Source organism: Cydia pomonella, chromosome 13, assembly GCF_033807575.1.
Source record: "Cydia pomonella isolate Wapato2018A chromosome 13, ilCydPomo1, whole genome shotgun sequence".
Lineage (NCBI taxonomy): Eukaryota > Metazoa > Arthropoda > Insecta > Lepidoptera > Tortricidae > Cydia > Cydia pomonella.
Window position 1 is genome coordinate 19,419,961 of NC_084715.1, and position 23,228 is coordinate 19,443,188.

General features: G+C 41.0%; 1 protein-coding gene across 1 annotated transcript; it reads right to left on the bottom strand.

Annotated features, from left to right (window-relative positions):
* Nucleotides 1–253: 253 nt before the first annotated feature.
* LOC133524500 (uncharacterized) lies at nucleotides 254–19,199 on the bottom strand. The gene is made up of 10 exons (XM_061860567.1): nucleotides 19,013–19,199; nucleotides 18,268–18,397; nucleotides 15,979–16,083; nucleotides 12,469–12,696; nucleotides 10,989–11,083; nucleotides 8,496–8,727; nucleotides 7,135–8,276; nucleotides 6,002–6,185; nucleotides 5,268–5,488; nucleotides 254–4,960 (listed from the first exon to the last, which is right to left on the bottom strand). The coding sequence occupies exons 1-10, from the start codon at nucleotides 19,018–19,020 to the stop codon at nucleotides 4,792–4,794; spliced, it is 2,514 nt and encodes an 837-aa protein (XP_061716551.1). The 5' UTR covers nucleotides 19,021–19,199; the 3' UTR covers nucleotides 254–4,791.
* Between the last annotated feature and the right edge of the window lie 4,029 nt (nucleotides 19,200–23,228).

Genomic DNA, 23,228 nt, shown 5'->3' on the forward strand with positions numbered 1-23,228 from the left:
AAGAAAAACAAGACACAGACGAGGTACTGCTAAAAACACGAACTGGGCTATTACGACCAGTCTTCGGTAAAATTGAACAGTCATTACGTTAACCTAGCCTGTGTCTATGGGATGGAAAAGTAGAGTAGCCCATTTAATCATTTGTATTTAGTGTATTATTTAATGTGTATTATATTATAATTGCACATTATATTTTAATTATCAATACCAGTAGATTAGTGGGATATATTCACTTTATCAATAACAAACGACATTATCTATTGGGTTTTTATTAAAATCCTTAACAATATCTATTATAAATAAATATTACATGTGTCACATTGGCACTCCTTACAATGGCAACTTTTCAAATGTCCTTCCAAATCATGTAAAAATATAAAAATCATTTTAAAAACAATAAAAATAACAGTCCAATCGAGTCAAGGTATTTATTTTATGTAGGACTAATGTTTGAAAGCTAATAAGATATATGGGAGTATTAAATGGATTTAGATCGATCCATACACCCATGTAATTCGTTGATTAGAATATCGTCAATTGCACTAAAATGTATGGTTTGTATAAATAAGCACTCATATTGGCTGTTGAAAATGTTAAATAGCACTAACACACGAGAGATAGTCTGTCAAGCCATTTCCGCCAGTAGAAAAAACCGACAAATTATGAAAAAAATAGGTGCGTAGTAGTAATTTGAATTTTGCGCCTTTTTCCACTGACAAAGTTGTTTGACAGATTATAGTTACTATGCAAAATAACTTTAGCCTTGGACGCGTAACATTTTGTACATTCCTTAAAACTAGGTAAAATAATTATTCATTTCATGTTGCCGCCAGACTTGAACCTTAACCGTCTATTACCGGAGACATAATTGAAGTTTCCGGGTTGCCTTGAACGGCGTACGCCTTCCATGACTATCGGAAAACAATTGATGAGTGTGAGATGGTCCTTTTACCCTTTCGATGTATGCCGTAAGACACAATAGATTTCAAGAATCGTGGTCACGGCACCAATTTGAAAACTGTGTTGTCTGGCAAAGTAACAATGTTTTCAAAAAAGTAAAATAACATAATCCGTCGTAATTAATTATGAGGATATCTTGTCGCAACATGAAATATGTAAAAATAATAACATTATAACTTGGAATGTCAAATAATACTGAATAACAAAAACATGAAATACAAAGTATACATTAAAACTTTGCTTATAATACTCTGATTGGATGGCAAGATTGAGCGCGCATAGATACCATTATCCTACTTGGCCAGAAACTTATATCTAATGGCAAGAATAAAATGAGCTACAGAAGAATACAATTCGTGACTACTGACATTTCTTGAAACAAAATGAAGCAAGCAGAGGTAGTGTAGTTTAGTATGAAAATTTGTTTTTACTACATAAAAATCTAACAGTAATAGTAAATTAAAGCCTGAAGGTAAACTTACTAAATCGTCATGTGTAGTAATATTTTGTCAACCAAGTCCGTCTGGTGGTTCAGTGGCAACTAACCTATTGGGACTTATTGCATTATAAAATTTCGATGTTTTATTTCAAAGTCATGGTGGTATATTTAACTATTATTTGAAAGGTCCCTGAAATATCCAGTCTACAAACAATGGAAGCAGCTGTCTTTATTTAAAGTACAGATTAATTATACTTTTCACTTCTCCCACTTTTTGATCATGATGTATACGGTCGGTATATACTTAATATATATAGACGAAAACCCACGAATAGATGAAAATGATATGTAGACACCTGTATACAAATCTTGTACTGGTTATAAATTCTGCAAAGTCAGATAAAACAGTTGCAAAGCGCAATGTAAGTACTTTAGTCGAAAAACAGGATCAAGGGAAAATTTTTCAGTATAATCTTAAGCCTATAACCACCCCACTATAATACAGGAAAACTTATATTTCCCATAACCCACAGCAATCCTAAGAGTTGACCAAAAGTACGGGAAAGATTTAGTACGGGAATTGGGAAGCATGGCACCGAAAGTTGAAGACATTCAGTTCCTAATAACAATAAAACATACTTATATCTAATATCGACTTTAAAGCCTGGAATACAATAGTTCATAAATAAACTAGCAAATACATTTTTGTATAATTAAAATTTTATGGCAAGGTTAGGACCCTTTTCAGGTAAAAAATAAAGTATTTTGGCGTGACTGGACGAGTGCTAAGCACCTACATGATGTCGCAAAATCAATTTATTTTTTGATTTTGGGATATCTTGTATAAATAGTGAATTCTACATAAGAGTATAAAATAAGGAATAAGATCCAACTAGACATCTAACTATTACTTCTAGACGGTATCAGAGATTGACTGCGTCACAGGCTTACACTAGAATAACGAAACGCGTTCTAATATGTACTCATTAGTCACTACCAGACCTGCTAGCATGAGTTGTGTTATCGCGAGCAACTTCTCAAGTATGGACTCGCGGGCGAACACATCTCATGCTAGCCGGTCAGTGCGGTCAGGTATGAGTTAAGGATACCTACTTTATTTATTTAGGTATACTGAGCATGGGTGCTCCATGATATTTCAAGTTCCATGCCATTATTTCACACAAGCATATTCTTGTATTTAGTGATCGCTTTATTTTTCTAACACTTGGTTGGTTTAAACACTACTATAACTTGAGGAATGGTTCTTATTATAGTTATCATGAAAGTCAGACTACCGCGAGAATTTTTGCACCATTCATTGATATTATAAGATTGGAAGTCTGAAAAAAATGCTCCCTAATTTGAAATAGTCGACTTTTAACAGTCAGAAAAATCGCATAATGATCAAAGCCGTAAAGCGCCACTCGATTTACCTTCCGTCGAATTCGAAGCACGAATCCTTCGCCGTCGTAGATTTCACTCGTCTTATACTATCAAGGAATCTTCGGTAAAAGTCCCACCAAAGGTCGGAGGGCGGGGAGGGCCTAGATGATGGTGGCGGCGTGGTCGCGGTGCAGGCGGCGGCGCGCGCGCAGCGGGGCGGCGGCCAGCGGGTCGGAGGGCGGGGAGGGCCTAGATGATGGTGGCGGCGTGGTCGCGGTGCAGGCGGCGGCGCGCGCGCAGCGGGGCGGCGGCCAGCGGGTCGGAGGGCGGGGAGGGCCTAGATGATGGTGGCGGCGTGGTCGCGGTGCAGGCGGCGGCGCGCGCGCAGCGGGGCGGCGGCCAGCGGGTCGGAGGGCGGGGAGGGCCTAGATGATGGTGGCGGCGTGGTCGCGGTGCAGGCGGCGGCGCGCGCGCAGCGGGGCGGCGGCCAGCGGGTCGGAGGGCGGGGAGGGCCTAGATGATGGTGGCGGCGTGGTCGCGGTGCAGGCGGCGGCGCGCGCGCAGCGGGGCGGCGGCCAGCGGGTCGGAGGGCGGGGAGGGCCTAGATGATGGTGGCGGCGTGGTCGCGGTGCAGGCGGCGGCGCGCGCGCAGCGGGGCGGCGGCCAGCGGGTCGGAGGGCGGGGAGGGCCTAGATGATGGTGGCGGCGTGGTCGCGGTGCAGGCGGCGGCGCGCGCGCAGCGGGGCGGCGGCCAGCGGGTCGGAGGGCGGGGAGGGCCTAGATGATGGTGGCGGCGTGGTCGCGGTGCAGGCGGCGGCGCGCGCGCAGCGGGGCGGCGGCCAGCGGGTCGGAGGGCGGGGAGGGCCTAGATGATGGTGGCGGCGTGGTCGCGGTGCAGGCGGCGGCGCGCGCGCAGCGGGGCGGCGGCCAGCGGGTCGGAGGGCGGGGAGGGCCTAGATGATGGTGGCGGCGTGGTCGCGGTGCAGGCGGCGGCGCGCGCGCAGCGGGGCGGCGGCCAGCGGGTCGGAGGGCGGGGAGGGCCTAGATGATGGTGGCGGCGTGGTCGCGGTGCAGGCGGCGGCGCGCGCGCAGCGGGGCGGCGGCCAGCGGGTCGGAGGGCGGGGAGGGCCTAGATGATGGTGGCGGCGTGGTCGCGGTGCAGGCGGCGGCGCGCGCGCAGCGGGGCGGCGGCCAGCGGGTCGGAGGGCGGGGAGGGCCTAGATGATGGTGGCGGCGTGGTCGCGGTGCAGGCGGCGGCGCGCGCGCAGCGGGGCGGCGGCCAGCGGGTCGGAGGGCGGGGAGGGCCTAGATGATGGTGGCGGCGTGGTCGCGGTGCAGGCGGCGGCGCGCGCGCAGCGGGGCGGCGGCCAGCGGGTCGGAGGGCGGGGAGGGCCTAGATGATGGTGGCGGCGTGGTCGCGGTGCAGGCGGCGGCGCGCGCGCAGCGGGGCGGCGGCCAGCGGGTCGGAGGGCGGGGAGGGCCTAGATGATGGTGGCGGCGTGGTCGCGGTGCAGGCGGCGGCGCGCGCGCAGCGGGGCGGCGGCCAGCGGGTCGGAGGGCGGGGAGGGCCTAGATGATGGTGGCGGCGTGGTCGCGGTGCAGGCGGCGGCGCGCGCGCAGCGGGGCGGCGGCCAGCGGGTCGGAGGGCGGGGAGGGCCTAGATGATGGTGGCGGCGTGGTCGCGGTGCAGGCGGCGGCGCGCGCGCAGCGGGGCGGCGGCCAGCGGGTCGGAGGGCGGGGAGGGCCTAGATGATGGTGGCGGCGTGGTCGCGGTGCAGGCGGCGGCGCGCGCGCAGCGGGGCGGCGGCCAGCGGGTCGGAGGGCGGGGAGGGCCTAGATGATGGTGGCGGCGTGGTCGCGGTGCAGGCGGCGGCGCGCGCGCAGCGGGGCGGCGGCCAGCGGGTCGGAGGGCGGGGAGGGCCTAGATGATGGTGGCGGCGTGGTCGCGGTGCAGGCGGCGGCGCGCGCGCAGCGGGGCGGCGGCCAGCGGGTCGGAGGGCGGGGAGGGCCTAGATGATGGTGGCGGCGTGGTCGCGGTGCAGGCGGCGGCGCGCGCGCAGCGGGGCGGCGGCCAGCGGGTCGGAGGGCGGCGGCGGGCCGGCGCCGCGCGCCGCGCTCTCCTGGTAGTAGATCTGCGCGCCGCCCATCGACACGCCCAGAACGCAGCTCTCGTCGCTCCTGGAAATACAATTATCATATATTCTTTGTCAAATCTATAGGCACGTGTCTGGACTGGTCAGTGGGTGTGCTCGAAGCGGAGCGTTCGGCGGGGCGTGCAGCGTGGCGTCGGGCTCACAAGTGATATGAGCAGCCTCGACATGTCTGAATTGCTAATCAATTGAAATAGCTACATAATCAAGTGCAGCCCGAGGCTCGACTTTGCGAACGGTGCCCCAATCTATATTGAAAGTAAAACAGCCAATCTATTTAGTTATGGGATTGATGTATGGAGAAGCAAATAATACTTGGTTAGATGTAGTTTTACCTTAGAATCATCTCTGACATATCAGGATCGCCGGCCAGCTCGTGGTGTATGAGCCCCATGGTAGCTATATCGAGCGCAGCCCAAGGCCCTCCCTTTCGCACTGTACCCCAATCGGGGTCTAGAATGAGATAGCTGTAGTCGCTCGCGTCGTCCGCGCCTACGCCGAGGGGCTCCATGCATTTTTGCTCGATGGGGCCCAGTGCGTTTAGGGAAGTTTCCCACTGAAAAGTAATTATTTGTTAAAATAAGCAAAGTTGTTGTTTAACTCTTGTAAATATTCTAACATTGAGACCCGAGTGGATGTAGTAGTTCAAAAATTGAATCTTAAGCATAGCGACGGTTTCTAGCCATGTCACTAAATGATACCCTAAAGAACGATTCCCACCGAACGGGCGGAGTCGGAGCGAATTTCACATTTGTATGGCCGCAAGCGACGGTGACGGATTCCATCGCTTCTTCATAATGGTAAAGGCACATTGAAAATGCGCTCCGACGCCGCCCAACTCATGCCGGTTGGTGGAAATCGTACATTATGAAGACCCTCTGGGCGTACACGGTGGGATAGGATAACAATTTAACAAAATAGCTCACCAAGGACTTCATGACGTCGCTGTCCCCAGCCGCGCTGACGTCCAAGAGCGTCAGTAGCGCCATGTTGTGGATTCCGCTCACGAACACCGCATTTGACGGCGTGTTGCGTATAGGAAGGTAGCCAAGTCTCAGTAATGTCTCACCAAGGAGTTGATGACGTCGCTGTCGCCGGCCGCGCTGACGTCCACGAGCGCCAGTAGCGCCATGTTGTGGAGGCCGCTCACGAACAACCCGCATTTCACGGCATGTTGCGTGTAGGAAGGCAGGAGTTCCAAGTCCGAGTCGGAGTCATAGTCCGATTCTGAGTCTTGGCGCTGGGTTTTTGGTCTGAAACATATATTAGGTATAAATCGCATGGATCTTATATTTAAACTTGACTGGTTTCAAAGGAGTTCAACGTTATACCGTGGGCCAATTAAACCCGACAAATTTAAGCACGCATTCTAGAGATCATAAGGAGCAAAATATTTTATATGAGTTTAGGCCGAATTCACAGCGTCACAGCTAAAAAGGCGTTTTTCACAAAGTTATAAAAGGTTATAACAGAAACATAATTTCACAATATTTCAAGATCGATTTCAGGAAACTTTGTATGACATTTTAATATCTAAATGCGGTCAAGAATACACCATTAAAATCTGTTGGGTTTAATTGGTCCACGGTGTATACAGCTTTTATTTAGGTTTAAGATCATTTAATCTCATTAAGAATTTTTACAATTCACTTGCACGAGATAAAACATTAATAATAAAAAGATTATAATAATATGGATATGAGCGCACAGGCACTAAATTATAACATTTTAAAACGTAAAAAAAGGGGGTACCTGATCAAACAAATATTTATTGACCGCGCGCTTTCGAAAATGCATGCAACTAGTGACAATAACACCAAAACAAGTAATACACGGAGTCATTACAGCTAGATATGGCATGATGCGTACGCTGAGCGTAGTTCGATTTGTACACAATGAGGTTATACTTGTTTACTCGTTTTATTTGTGTCAGTACCATACATATTTAAGTTTAGTTAATAGGTATATATATGTTTTTATTTTTATAATAAAATCATCCTTCAATTCTAACTTGATTGTCATTCAAGGCGGTTCAAAAAACGGAAGAAAGTATGAATGAAATGTCCTAAAAGTCAAAAAGAAATAGAATAACAGATGGATTTATAAATTAAATTCTCCTGGCGAGGAATCATGAAAAAGGTCTGCCAGACGGATCTATCTGGAAATACAGAAAATCGACAAATTATTTACAGTAATATTTACCTGTCGTTGAAGGTTATTTGTCGTTCCGCCGCCGGAGTAAACTCTCTTAGCTCGAGCGGAGTCATTACTCTACTGCTGTACCCGCTCGATTTATCAGAGAACGCCAGATGACTGAGCTTCTCCATCAACGGCGTCAGTTGCACCCCACTTAGCTTCTTCTTAAAGCTGGCCGACGAATCCGACCCGATCTGCGAATCTGAGCTTTCTGATAACGACTTTAAAGGTAATGACAGCGATTTTCGCCTGGACTGATCAACGGTTTTAGAATCTTTAGGGATTTTCTTTGGTGTCCGTTGAGGCGACTTCGTCAACTCTGAATCGAAGCCCTCGAATTTTTCTTGCTCACATAACTTCATGTTAAAAGTGAACATGTTGTCTTCTTTGGACAAATCCTGTTTCATGCTAGCGTAATGCTGTTCCAAGTATTGGTTGAACAGGGACTCTGATATTTCGATCCCGTCATTTCTGAATACGGGAAAGGAGGGATCGTTAATTGTCACAGTACTCACGCTTTTTTGCATTTGGTCAGGCGACATATCGTCACTTAAAGGGACATGTGATCTTTTTAATTTAAACTTCGCTGTGGCTCTGTTAGTGACGTTTTTAAAGGTTTCTTGTATGTCTATAACGCTCGCCATCTTACGAATGGGCTCAGGTTTGTTTATATAGTGATCAGCGATGCAATTGATGTCTAAGACTATTTGGTTGTCTCGTTTTTCGTTTTCAATGACTTTGGCACAATTTTCTATGTTCTTTAGGACGTCGGGTTCAGATTCTAGTTTTTCTTTCTGCGGGTCGGGGTTTTGGCAGATGGAGAGCATGTTTCCGTGGAGTCTTTTATATTCTAGCATAGGTGTGGAGCAGACACTAGTTTGTCCTGTGAAGACTTTTTCGTTTTCCTTTGATTCTTCGTCGACAGATATTTGTGTTTTGAAGCTGAGAGACAGTTTGGTAGGTCTTGGTCTGGGTTTGTTGGTGAAGGGGACGACGTCGGGCATGGCGGGGGGCGGGGGGTCGTGCGGGTCGCGGGTGGGAGGGGAGATCATCGTGTGGTCCTCTTCTGGCACGGCGGTGAACAGGAGGGATTTGTCTCGCTTCATCCCGGTGGGGAAGTCGCGCTTATCCCGTTCGGCTTCTTGATTCTAAAAAAACGGTTGATTTTAAACTGCACGTAAAACTGACTTTATAGCTTTTCGGCTTCAAAGTTGGTTTGTTTATTTTCTAATAATTATTAACTGTACAAATGCACTAGAAAAAAAATCAGAACGCTATCTAATCAATTATCTAGCTTATGGTCCTTGTGAAAAGATCGACAATTATTTGTATTAACTAATACCCATTACATTCTACTGGTGACTTACCTTCTTAAACCTCGCAATCATCTCCTCCCCATTGTGGCTGAACTCCTGCATCTTCTCCGCCTGTTTCTTAAGGCTGTTATACATCTTCTTAGCCACGTACACCACAAGCAGCTGAGCACCCAGCGGCAGTGGTGTTTCTGTTTCCAGGGTCTCGGCAGGAGACTTTATCCGGTAGGGGTCCACGACGGTTAGGTAGGACGTCAAGCTGGGAGGTAGCAGGGTTGCCACGATTCTGTGAATAAATGAAAAGTCATATAGTATGTGAACTAACGAGAAGCGTTTTGACTGGTTAGAGGATTGAAATAGTATATTACAATTATCCGTTATTAGTCCGGGGCACGGCATATTCCTTGTTCAAAAGGTTAAACATTGACAAGTCTGACATAGATAAGTAGATATATTTAATTGTGTTTAATTAAGACAAGATTACGCCATTTATTGTAAAATTGTGGATACTTTATCTTGTTTTTATTATGTGATAAATATGAGTATAGTCCGTTTATTATCGCATCGTCATCGGCGCCAACTTCCCAAGTCCGTCTACGCTTTGTCTGCCCGGCAAGACGAAGCGTAGAGTCTGTGAGTCGTATTTAACAGTCTGTCTTTGAATTTTTAACATTTATAATGATATTTTATCACTTTCTTTGCAAATTTGACATTTACGTATAATGATACTTTAACACTCAGTGTCTTTGCAAATTTGACATTTATAATGATATTTTAACACTCTGTCTTTGCAAATTTGACATTTAAATATAATGATATTTTAACACTCTGTCTTTGCAAATTTGACATTTAAATATAATGATATTTTAACACTCTGTCTTTGCAAATGCGAAGCTCACACAGCTTGTTCCGACTATATTGTCACTGATAGACTTAGCGACTTGCTTTTGACACCGTTTCTATTTCCATTTTACTGCACAAGCTTGAATCACTAGGTATTAGGGGCACACAGCACAAATTAATCGCGAGCTACCTAAACGGACGAACTCAATGCGTAAAAATAGATAACATCATCAGCTCAGATTTAGAAAACACATCTTACGGCTTGCCACAAGGGAGCGTTTTGGCCTCTACCCTATTTTTAAATTACATTAATGACCTATGCAATCTAAAGATAGATAGTGGCAAAATCATTTCCTACGCAGATGACACTGCGCTACTTTTTTCCGCAAAGTCAACATACGAGGTTTACGAGATCGCACAACGAGGATTCAATGTTGTAACTAACTGGCTAAAACTTCATCTACTAACACTGAACTCTGACAAAACAAACTTTATAAGCTTTTCCATGCGGAAATCAGATCCAATGTCAAATAATCACACACTTTACGCACATAACTGTGAGGACGAAACAAATAAGCCCTGTACATGCCCATCTATAGCTATTACTGACAATATTAAGTATTTGGGAGTCATTATTGACGAAACTCTCTCTTTTAAAAATCACATTGAAGCATTGTGCAATAGAGTTCGAAAATTAATATTTGTATTTAAAAAACTTCGATCGATAGGTGATCAAACTTTAATCAAGCAAGTATACTTTTCACTGTGTCAATCGATACTAAGTTACTGTATTTCTTCCTGGGGTGGTACAGCTAAAACAACACTAATAAACCTAGAAAGAGCCCAGAGAGCTGTACTAAAGGTAGCTACTTACCGCCCATTCTTATACCCCACTGAACTCCTTTATAAAGCATGTGAAGTACTAACTGTTCGTCAACTATTTATATTAAGCACAACACTTAAGCAGCACACCAAAATTCCTTTCAACACTGCATATACTAACAAAAGGCGCAAAGATATTATATGTATACAAACCGTACAAAGAAAACACGTATTTTCTTCTAGATTTTTTGTCTTTTTGGGCCCTTATTTGTACAACAGGTTAAATTCAAAATTAGACTTATACCCTCTTAGCTATGTTGGTTGTAAGAATATTCTACGACGCGCCCTTCAAAAAATGACATACGATGATACAGAGAACTTACTAATAGTCGTAAAATGATTTCTTACTGTACTTTGATATAGAATACTTAAATAAGTTATTTTGTTAAGGTTATCACCCTACCAGATTTTTATTGTGTACTATTTATAATTATAATTAAGTGAATAATTACAAATTAATTAATATGGTCCTATTCTGCCTGAAACACAGGAACTCCTAGTTCAGGCATTTGTAAACTTTTCCTTATCCTTAATCCTTAGTCTTTAAGTGCTAACACTGTACTTATACTGTTTTCAATAAAATTATTTGTTGTATTTGTATTTGTATAGACATAAGGTCAATCCATGGACAGTTTAGAAAATGTTGCTGTTACCATAGCAACGACTTCTCGGCGCTATATTTCTAATTTTGGCATATTCCCATGTGTTCCCGTCTCATGTATGGTAGCGGTCACGGGGATAAATGAGAATACAAATGATACGACACGACACTCTGCAAAGACTACAACGACAAAATGAAATTTAGATAACAAGCGTTCTTACTTGTTATTGTAAAGCACGACGCCGCCCAGTACGCCGCGGTTGCGACGGCACTGTTCTAGGATCTGCATGGACTCCAGGTATACTGCCGTGGCGCTCTGTAACAATTAACGTATGGAATGAATAGTTTATTCCAGTACCAAACTATTGGGATTTTGATAATGTCATATTTCGTACAAAGTTACTCAATTTTTTTTATTCTATCACGAGTGTTAGATGTTACAATATCATCGTTTTATCGATCATTTTCTTACAATGACTAATATTCTAAGAATCCTAAGACTAAACAAGCCTATTATCCTTAAATACTTCCTTAGTTTTATATGTAATATGTTCGCAGGATGAATTTCATTGCGAGATTCAGAAAGAGGCAGTACGATCTGCTAACCTAGCTGGTAAAAATTTGATGCAGATGGCATGGGTCTTTCTCGAGGCAAAAGTTTTTCTTCAGCCCAAAGTGGTTTTTGACTTGTAGTGATTTTAGGAAAAACTTTTGCTTGAATGAAGAGGTCGTTTCAAGGACTCTAAACATGCGGAGACATAAAAGTAGGTAACATAATATTTCCATTCCATTCCACCCTCTTCGTAAACACGTCATGTTGTTGGCCGCCGGCCGGCAAAGCAAACAAATACTCCAAACGTTATCTTATCTCTGTACACGGTAATTCTGTATTTATTTTGTAATATTATTAGCTTCTGTTAATAGCGTTGTCGATGATATTATGAGAAATGTATTCCGTAAGTAAATTTAAAGCAGCAAGAGTTGCCGAGATTTGGTACCGTCTTCGAAAACTTGTATTATTCAGATTAATTTTCCGGATGAGACCAATCTTGAATTTCTTGGCTCAATATCGACCATTAAAGATATTTAATAAAGTTATTTTAGACGGTTTTTAATCCCCGACGCAAAAGAGGGTTGTTATAAGATTGACGCCAATGTCTGTCTGTCTGTGGCATCATAGCTGTCGAACGGATGGACCAATTTCAATGTGGTTTCTTTGATGTGAAAGCGAGTTGCGGTAGTTCTAAGATATGTTTCATAAAAATCGATCCAGCAGGTTGAAGAGTACCAGCTCTCTTCCAAAATGATGTAAGGCATTTTTGGCATAAAATTAATTTTTATGACATATAAAATATATATATACATATATATATATATATATATATATATATTTAAACTTTATTGTGTAAAAAAATGTACTTACAAATGGCGGACTGCATACCAAAAGGCATTCTCTACCAGACATAAAAATAATGCGTAAGGTTTTTTTTAAGTTTAATTAGTTATCACACAATGCTAATAGAGTCAAACCAAGATAAGTTGACAGCGATTTTGACAACCCAGCCAGTGCAAGTGTTATTTTAAACGTCAAACTTCTATGAAATTATGACGTTTACTTGACACTTGGCTGGGCTATCAACATCGCTGCCAACTTAGATTGGTTGAACTCAAAGATGTTAAGAGCCACTGAAAACCACTTACCTTTGGTAGACTAAGCATTGGAACCCGCTGAAAAATATGGCATCCATACTGTAGAACAGGCAAGTAAGTCTCAAAGATCTGATACAGCTTCTCCGACAGCCGCTTCTGGTCGTCCAGCTGCACAGCTAACGCTTGCAGGTCCCCGTGGTACACTTTGATCATGGACGTGAGGAGGGACGCGCGGTTTTTGAGCACCCAGTCCGGGATGTTGCGGTCGCTGCCTATGGCCTAGGGAAAAAGTTTATATTAGAATATACCGACCATTAATAATTTATAAGGCACAATAAGATATATATAAGCAAGGCTCGGAACCGTTTAATACAATACCGGTATATACCAGTTTAGTTTATTTTAATTGCCTTAAGTATTAATAAAATTTGACTGATCCTCATGATAATAATATAATTTGTGGTGTTGTATTTATCTTATTATATGTTGGCTCATCCGGTTTTGTCTTAGCCCTAAGTAGGCGATCGATTTGGTTATGACATTCAAATTTGGAACATCTCTAAAAAAAAGAAAATCGATTTGACCTCTATTCTAATATCAGTCGAGATGCCTTTTTGTTCGAAATGAAATGTCAATTGCATACAATCTTGACAAATCTGCCATGTTGGTTTGTATCGTTTGATACGGAAATAGGCCTCCGACTCTAGTTTGTCACTGGATTTAAAAAAAAATACGGATGCGTGACATGCGTGAAAAAAGTTTTCATTTACCGCCATTTGACGTACAGTTTATCTTTTAATTAGTTTAAAGTATAAAGTGAATTTGTTTTGTTGTTTTTAACGTAACTATAGCAAAAGTTTCGTCTAAAATGAGCGATAAAAATATTTCGGAGACCCCGCCACATATATGCGAGTTCCGTCAAGAGAGCAACGATGCCCCAACGTTGGCTGTAATTTGGTTAGTGAATATATCATAGAAAGTTTATAATATGTGTGTAGATAAAATAGTGTATGTAAGTGTAACATAATTAGACATTAAAACACTCGTGTGGTCCTTTTAAGAAACTCACTTCGTTCGTTTCTTAAGCCCACACTCGTGTATTTTAATGCCTTTTACTGTGTAGCAGTCACATAAAGTACTATAAACGATTCATATTACAATGCACTCCAGTTCAATAAATTTTTAAAGGGTGCGTTTTGGTTAGTTTGCGTACTGCATGTGTATGGTGTATGTGCAGCGATAACTGACCCCGCTGCAAACAATTGCCTTACGACTAATGGATTATAAGATATTTCGTCACAGCCATATCCATTTCACCTACGTTTAAGTACCCACAGTATGTAGTACAGCCGACCTGGATAAAACCGCAATCGCCTTCTAATTCAATTCAATTCTTTATTACAAACAGCAAATGATCCAAATTACAATAGAATTATTAATGACGAGGCCGAAACTGTATTGTTTTAAGTAAGTATATTAGAACGAATTCGTGTCAAATTCGCAGAAACAACGGTAAATTCCGTAAATAAGTAAATATTAATATATCATACGAGTCATATTCCGAGAACACTCACATATTTGTATCAACAATATGGAGGACTAGGTAAGTCCTCCATATTTGTATACTGATTTCAGATTAAGAACGTTTTTAATTCTGTGACCATTTTTGTCTGTCATCTGTGAACTTATCCAATTTTGTTATGAATTGACAAATTTTGTGATTATAACTGTCTAGAGTCGGAACCGGAACCGCCCACCGAGGGCGAGTTCCGTACAAATTTAGCTATTTTTTTATTTTATTTTTAAGCAATTTATAGTTCTCATATTTTTTTCTGTATTTGTGTAAAGACGATATTACTTGTCAAATTTCATAGTTCTAGGTCAACGGGGGAAATGTTAACTTAGAATTTCGATTTTTTTTTTACAGCATCAAGGGTCTGTGGACCTAAGACCTTCCCAAGATAAACGGGGTCTTGACAGACAGACAGACAGACAGACGGACGGACAACGAAGTGATTCTGTAAGGGTTCTGTCTTTTTTCCTTTTGAGGTACGGAACCCTAAAAAGTAAGTACTAAAACTAGGAACCCAATGTCAAGTGGGTGGCCGTACGTGCAACTAAATCACTCATGTAAACATGTCATGTTCCTCATGCCCCCAGCAATAAGGTAGGGGTTATCTACACCTATAACCGTAAATCTTTACGACACGCCTATTCGTACCAACTAAAACTTGACCATTGGTAGACCTTATTTCGTTACAGTAAGGTTTCGAATGGTTAGTTAATAATCGATACGAAACGGTGGAAAAGTGGATGACTTAATGACGTCAATAAACTACTTTCATTAGTGATTATGTCGACTAGCTGATGTGATTAGTTAAATACTTATAGTTAATGATAATGGTTGCATTAAAGATTAAACGTAGACAGCAAATACCTACGCCATATGACAGCCTCCTAGCTTAGTCCAGGAGGTCCCGGGTTCAAATCCTGGTAAGGGCATTTATTTGCGTGTTTATCACAAGTATTGTTTCCTGAGTTATGTATGTTTTCAATGTATATAAGTATCTACATATACCTATATATAGATGTATAGTCGTCTAGTAACCACAACACAAGCCTTATTGAGCTTACTGTGGACTAGGTCGATCTGTGTAAAATTGTCCTGTAATATTTATTTATTTGAGTTACAATAACAATTTAACTTATCAGAATAACGCATAATTTGGACTTTTAATTTGAATATATAATCTCGTTTCTAATTCCACGTCATTTATGATTACGAGACTTCATCATGTCAGCCGAAAGATCTTCACTGCTAGACGTAGACCTCCATCATTTCATCGAGGATTAGTACCGCTACCTTCATCCAACAGTTCCCTGCGTTGACCCCCGGTCCACCTTGATGGGGGCCTCCTCTTTTTGCGTCCTATGACCTGATAGTTGCCACGCCGAATACGGCGCTATATGTATCGCGCCTGCACGCTATATGTTCGCAAGAAGATCCGCTACGAGCTGAAAGTGTTCCAGCAGCGATCGCGCCATTACGTGCACTTCAGCTCGTTCGTGGTGCGTGTACCGCGATCGCTGCAGGAAACTATCGCGAGCGCGGACTTCTGGCTTAAGGGTGTGGTATTTCGGCGGTTCCGTGGGAATCTGCCGAATCCTACACAGGAACATGCGACAGAAAACTGTCGCAGAAATATTTTTTAGGTTATGAGATTTTAATATTGTACTCGTATGTATGTTAGTTTGTAACGCATGTATCCTATGGGCCTTAGTTGCCTGATAATTAATGTTATTTAATTTAATAAAGTCCGTGGTTTAATTTAATGAGGGTTTCATCATAATAAGTGAATTGGTCTGACACTGTAAACTTGCAATGTGTTCAATAAATAAATATAAATAAACGTCATATTTACATAGAAATTTGACATTAATACCTAATGTCAAATTTTGACATTCCGCATAGCTGCATAGCATAAAGTTAGTTTGGACCGACTCTAATCGCCCGCAACACACTGGTTCTACGAGCAACAACAATCAATGTAAGAGACTCACCAGAATATATCTGCCGTACTCCCTGATGATGAACTTGCCGCTCTGAAGAGTGATGGCGGTGGGCTGTGAGAACAGCGACTTGACGCAGTGCGCGGCGCCGACCACCTGCAAAATATGGCTGTTAGGTGTGCGATGTATTGATTTCGCCACGGCAGAATATGTGGTTCCACGTTCGCAAGAAAACCCGTAACTAGCTGAGGGTGTTCCAGCTGTGATCTTGCCATTATTTGAACTTCAGCTCATTCGTAGTGGGCGTGCCGCGGCCGCTGCTGGAAACCATCGCGAGCGCGGACTTCTGGCCCGACGGTGTGATTTTTCGGCGGTTCCGTGGGAATCTGCCGATTCCTACACCGGAATAGGTGACGTAGCAAAAGACAGTTTCCGCAAAACAATTTTTAGTTTTTAAAATTATATTTATTGATTCGTTATATGTATGTTAGGTTTATGTCTGTAAAATATGTATCTATGGGCCTTTGTTGCCTGAAACAAATTATTTTTGATTTTGTTTATTGATGAACCTAACGTCTTTGGAATAAGGTTGACGGATTGACAGTTAACAGTGTAAACGTTGATTTTAATGTCCGACAAACTGCCGAATATTTTGGCTGCGTCGAAACTATATTTTCGGTGGTGTCCGACCAAAGTTGTCTCGGTGGGTTTCTGGATAAAAATAATGTTTCAGCCGATACTAGAGCAAACAAAGGGTTCGGTTTCGGTCGGACGTATCGATATGTATAACATTGGCTGACACGTTCAACATCGTGCCATTTTAGTGAGAGAGCAATAAAAACAGCACTTAAAATACGATACACTCCATTCTAAATTCAAGATTGAATAGATGGATTTAGTTCAGACTTTTCAAATATTCTTACTTTATTTAAATTAAGCACGTTTTTTTTTGTTCAAGGTCCATTCTACAATTCCCATATGCAACTGCATACTCCGCGAACTTAGACACACAGATAGGAGCCGAAAATTGTGTTGAATCTCATTAGGTAAATTTGACTGTTCTGCATTAGATTTCGTTTTACGAGAACACCGAAAGTATTAAAAAAATGAATGAATGAATTGAAAATATCTAGGTTTACGTAACAGAGCCAAGGCTACTCAGAAAGCATTAGTGTGTTTTGGTGTTTTAACAACATTGTGTAATCACAGACGTAGTTTAATTTGGTTAGAACGAGTTTTAGGTAATATTTATGCATGAACCTGTTTTGTCGCATTTTTAACAACTTCTTCACTAACAGTGGAAGTGACTTTCTAAAAACAACATTTTAGAATCTATGTTTATACCTGAATATTTCCTTTATAGAACCGCTGGTAGCCTAGAGGTAAGAGCGTGCCACTTTCAATCCGGAGGTCGTAGGGAGGAGGCTTGTACCAACGATTTTTTTCCGAATATATGTACGATATATCATTTGATTATTACCAGTCGCTTTTTGGTGGTTTGGTAGGAAAACATAGTGAGGAAACCGAACTAACCCAAATACAGCCTAGTTTCTCCTCTGGATTGGAAGGTCGGATGACAGTCACTTTTGTAAAAAAACTGTGCCTAACCCAATTTTTGAGATTATGATCCCAGGCTCTCATGAGCGGTGGCAAAAAGCCGGGACAACGCGAGAAAGTAGGACCTTTGTCGGAGCTCCACAATACAGGGCCTCTTTGGAAAGGAATGAAAATAGGGTTCAAAATTTTAACAGCTAAAATACGGGTGGAGTCTAGTTACTCTAGTTAGTTCATAACCGTCTAAAAAGTTACGCGAACTTTGCCGCAGCCATACAATTTTATTTTAAAGATTCACTTAAATGACATGAATCTTGGTTTGGACATTCAAGTAACATATATCTAGTTTTTTTTATACTACGTCTGTTGCAAACAAGCATACGGCCCGCCTGACGGTAAGCAGTCTCCATAGTCTATGGACACCTGCAACTCCATAGGTGTTACCTGCATTTTAATTGAGCCATCTTATGTGAGCCAGGGGTCAATTGTAAACTGTCAATGACCCATTATCTCTTAGAGTAGCAGGAAATTGGTAAACAGTTGATTAATGTCCAGTTGTCCAGACTTCAACCTAATTCATCAAAATAAAGATTAAGCTTCTCTGGTTGGCTAGAGGTTAAGTCAATCAAATTTGAACTCTAATAACTTGGCAAAAAGTTATCATTCCAACAACTTGAAGTATGCCGTCAGAGATAATTGTGGTAATAAAGTATGAGAGATTATGTATAAATACCAACTCAGCATCAATTATTATACAGCTGAGTGTTAGCAAATTACAGTCCTTACCTGTCCGGCTAAGGCATGCCGCTGCGTGTCGGACACCCAACCGGGGTGGAAGTACAGAACAGCGTTAATGGGATCATCCTCCTCCGTGATGCAGCATTGTGTGTCATACACAAACACTATCATCATCTCCCTGTTAGACAAACATGTGAAAGATTGCTTTTAATAATTGCTGAACATGCTCTGAAGGTATATTTAAACACTTAATTATATAGGTATGAGAGAATTACTTTATACCGTTGGAATTGTAGAATATTTGAATCTTGTTGACAACAAAAATAATATTATACCTGGTATAGTTACATTAAAACAATATAAATGGTACCTAGCTGATTACACTTCTGATAAATAATTTTAATTTTAATGTTAACATACTGGTACCATACATATTAATTTGATCTTCAATTTTTTGTTATTACTATAAAGAGTACAATGTTTGAAAAAAATAATTATAACCCATTATGTAAACATTAGTAGTTAATAAATACGCTTTATATTCACACATGGAAAAGCACTTAATGCAATGTTTACATTCCAATACAAATTCGTGTCAGAACAGACGCGAAACAACTTCAACGATAATATTTTCATGCTTGTAATAATAAGGATCACAAATAACGATTGCATTATGTACGCATGTATGGAGCTGTATACGGAATCAATTGTCCGCAAAGGTATACACAATATAGCATAGCATAGTACGATAATCTTATTAGATCCTACTGTTTTATGAAATTAATCTACTAACTTGGCCATCTTGCTTGTAAATTCCAACTCCGTTAATAAATATTGCCCTTTTTTACATTGGATTTATTAAAATTCACTTAAGAGGTAACTATACAATGTAAAATTATCGAAGACGATTTTATTTCACATGATTTCTCTCATTACTTCAGCGATCGACCGCTTTGCAAACACTGACATATTTGATTGATTTGACAACTTTTGACAGATGTGACCAGGTAAATGTCCGTGTTGTACTATGAGCTTTATATGAGCCTTACAGGTATTACTGAAGTGTAATTCGGAACGGTATCACACTATTTGAGCCTTAGTTTATCGCGCTGTAAGTGCGATGTGTTTAGAGCGCCATCTCGTAGCGAATAGTTGGACACATCTAATAATACTTTTATGTGCTGCCATCTACTGGGGAATAGAATGCAAACAAACCATTTATTATTTTTAAAATTATTTTAATGGCCTTTACGTATTCTTCATTCTTATTAGTTGGCAGTCGCCATTAGTTTAGTCGGTTTTCATACAAAAAGTTTGAATAGGCACAAAATTGCATAACCACTCACATGATTCCAGCAACTAAGGTTTCAACATTTCGCACCTCTAAAATGATCGTCGCAACTCGAGTTGCGAACGGAGTGTATGCGGTTTTTTATTTCTTATCTGTGAAGGGCTGCACAGATATGGTGTAAACAATTATTAAAACACAGAATACCAACGTGACAATATTTAAAAAATGTTTCAACCACATAGACATAACCACAGTATTTTTTATCTATGTCACTTTGCAAGTTGTTCGGAAAAGTGCGTGTGTTAAAAGTTGCTGCGTGTTTTAAAATGCCGTAAGTATTCAAATTTACATATTTCTGTTAGTATTATATATTAAATTACTCCGCGTTATTGGTCTATTAGATTAAAACTATATTTTAGACCTACTTAATATTGATGACCATAAAATCTCACTTCAAACCAATAACTCTGTAGATTTTTCGCGTGTTTCCTATTTTAATGCCCTAGATTTCTATGATTACCAAATATATCTTGAGCAACCTATAGTCATTAAATAGTTCGATTATTAAATTACATTAATAAACAATAAAATGCATTAAATCACTGTGTATTATCCAGGATTAGCGAACAAACCATGTGACGGAAAATTGTAAGTACAAACACAGCAACTCTGGTTGCTTAAAGCATTTCTGTACATCGTAAGGCATGTGGTACACTAGACGTTGCATACGCGTTTTGGGGTGTTTGTTACTACTTACTTATAATTTCTATTTACTAATATTTCTTTGCTATATTGCCCGGATCCTGGGGTAGCTTGCCGTTTTTCGTCTGGCAGTGAATGTGTTAAAAGTTCCTATTTCTGTTGAACATCTGCACTGCGCGACTGTTGTGTCTCCGACCTAAATAGGTAGCCATCTTTGTTTTTGACATGGCGCAGGTCAGTTTGTTTGTTTATTTACGTTTGTAATCAGTATAATTTCATGTGTTAATAGTTACTATTTGCTTATTGTGCTTAATTTGTTGTAAAGTGTATGTTATGGTGTATATATTATACGTGTTAGTGTAGTTATAAGTTAGTTCGGTTGTTGGTGATCGGCCGTTTTAAAAACACCAAAGTTTAGTACGTATGTAAATACTCTTTTGTTATTTTAAGTTATAAAGCCACTATCATTGTGATAATTACATAAATTGTGTATTTTATTTCAAGATAATTAGTGTCTTAAACGGTTTTTTACTATATTTTTGTACTTCAGTGTCTAAATTAGCCACAAAAAAAATCACGAACATAGCACATAGTTACACGCCAGGTGGAGCAATTCGAAAGTTCCTTATCAGAATTTGAATCAGTTTTACTCTGCAATTTTATAGGTGAGCTATCAAGGTTTTTAGTATCAATTAAAAGCTTATTAAGCCTTCTTTAAATTGAATACAAAAAAAAGATACGTTATCGATTTAGATTTTTTATTAAAAATAGTTTTCTACTATAACTCGGAAATTATTCCTTTGGGTAAACTTCGTGAATTTTTAATAATTATTTTTATTATAACAGCAAATAGCTAAAGTAAGAAAATAAATTTCTTTGTTTCTTTACCATTATAAAACCGAAAGAATTATTCCAAATGCTTAAGCAGAAGCAAAGTTATCGATTTTTGAAGATATCACGACACTGTGCCGTCGTATCTGCGAAATGGCAGAGCAATTCAGGGCACCTTTCGTTAAAATCGGAATCATGTGAGTGGATAAAATTAAAATAATTTCACTTTCAACCGCTCTGATATTGCAGGTGTCCATGGGCGGCGGTAATCGCTTACCGTCAGGCGATTCGTCTAGCCATTTGCCTCCTATATCATAGAAAAAAAATCAATCGTGAGGGAGTTTTATTATCAAAAAAATGGTTCTCATATTTTTTTCACTCATATTCATTCACCTATTTACACAAGTCCGTGATTTACACAGTCGCACGAGTAGTGAGGTCAATAACAGCCATAATAGGTAAATCGTCTATTACTGGCCACATTCCATTAACTGGACACCTTACACTAAAAAATCTGTTTAATTTTCACATAATCCACGTAAATTTTCAGAACGAATGTTATGTGGTTTACTTGAATTGTGTAAATAAATAAATAAAATTCTTATTTTAGCCATTTTAGTAGAAGAGGCCAGTTATTGGAAGGTGGCCAGTAGCACCTACTATAAATGTCCCTCGATTTTCTAATTATTCAATTACCCCACCTTATTCTACTGAGATAGTGGGTTTTTCAGAGTATATTAATTTAAATATGTAACTATAATTTTGTTATTTGCCTTGCTTTTAAGCGAGTTTGTAATCGTTAAAAAAAAACGAAGAAATAAATGTGGGTTATTAAAATGATCTTACAAACACCATATTTTGTCTCTGTTTTGTGTGTTTTGTGTGTTATTTTGTCACTCTGTAGTGTAGGTAAGTACATGTGATACACCATTCGTTAGCGCCGTTTGTTTATTGTATACGTATCTAATTGACTGATGTAGAGAAATGACTTTCATTCACTCGGTATTCCACTCAGGAGCGTCATTGTTAGCAAGGAGACTGCTGAGTCACCAGTGTAGGCGTAACCTTAGGCTTTGCACACCAAGTGAATTGATAACGAAATAAGAATTACATTTTACATAAATTAAAACTTCAGCTATTCACCTTGAGTCCTTTGTATCGGGAATAAAATTGTACAATTCCAGAACTATAGTCAGAGACAATACTTAGGCCGCTGGCGGCGATTAAGAGGCAGGTGTAGGAGGTGCAAGCATCCATAGGGTACAGTGATCGCTTTCCAACCGACCGTAGGTTTATTTGCCACTGAGGTGGTATGAAAAATAAATCGTCATAGAAACTTAGAAAGAATGCCAAGTTTATGCCCAGAGTGGCCTACCGCCAACACCGAAGTTCGCAAATTGCGGGCATCTTTCTCTTTTACTCCAAATAAGGCGTAATTAGAGTGACAGAGAAAGATTCCCGCAATTTGTGAATTTCGGTGTTAGCAGTAGGGGCTCAGCTTGTAGGCTCATTCGTATATGCTTTCAGAGGGCCTACCGCGAACACCGAAGTTAGAGTGACAGGTATAGTTGCTCGAAATTGGTAATTAAAGTGATAGATATAGTTGCTCGTAATTCGTAATTAGAGTGACAGATATAGTTACTCGACGAACTTCGATTTTCGTGGTTATTACCCAGGTAGGGTGACCTACTAAGGTAGAGATGACACAAATGAAGGTACGTTACTTATTCTGTATAGTTGTATACTCGTACTATTGTATACTCAACCTACTTATTGAATACATATGATCTTTTCTCAAACTTGCAATGAAATGTTGACATGACTTACTTGTAATAAGGTCCGGAAATACTACATATTCGGTGCGTGTTTTTAAACGTCAAATTGTGACGTGTCTTGGCGTCCAACCATCAAGTAGTAGTAGATTCGTTTTCGTAATATGTTTTTAGCTGTATAACCCTACCTATGAATAAAATAAATGGACAACCTATATTTTTCATTGCAAGTTTGAGAACAGCACTATACAAATCTTAGCGAGAAACGGGGTTGCCGGCCGATCTATATCTATTTGGCCTGGAAGCCTTCGTTTCCCGGTTAGGTTACGTTGCTAGAGTAATGTAGGTAGTAGGTACTATTACTTTAGGTGCATTCATTAAAGGTATCGATGCTCCAGTGTAGCGAGAGCTTT

What these genes read in the sequence shown, in the direction of transcription:
- LOC133524500 (XM_061860567.1), bottom strand. An exon ending in GGCATGCCTTAGCCGGACAG is followed by an intron (nt 16,084 to 18,267) that starts GTAAGGACTGTA and finishes CATATTTTGCAG; the next exon opens with GTGGTCGGCGCCGCGCACTG. An exon ending in TGATTGCGAGGTTTAAGAAG is followed by an intron (nt 8,277 to 8,495) that starts GTAAGTCACCAG and finishes CCGTTTTTTTAG; the next exon opens with AATCAAGAAGCCGAACGGGA.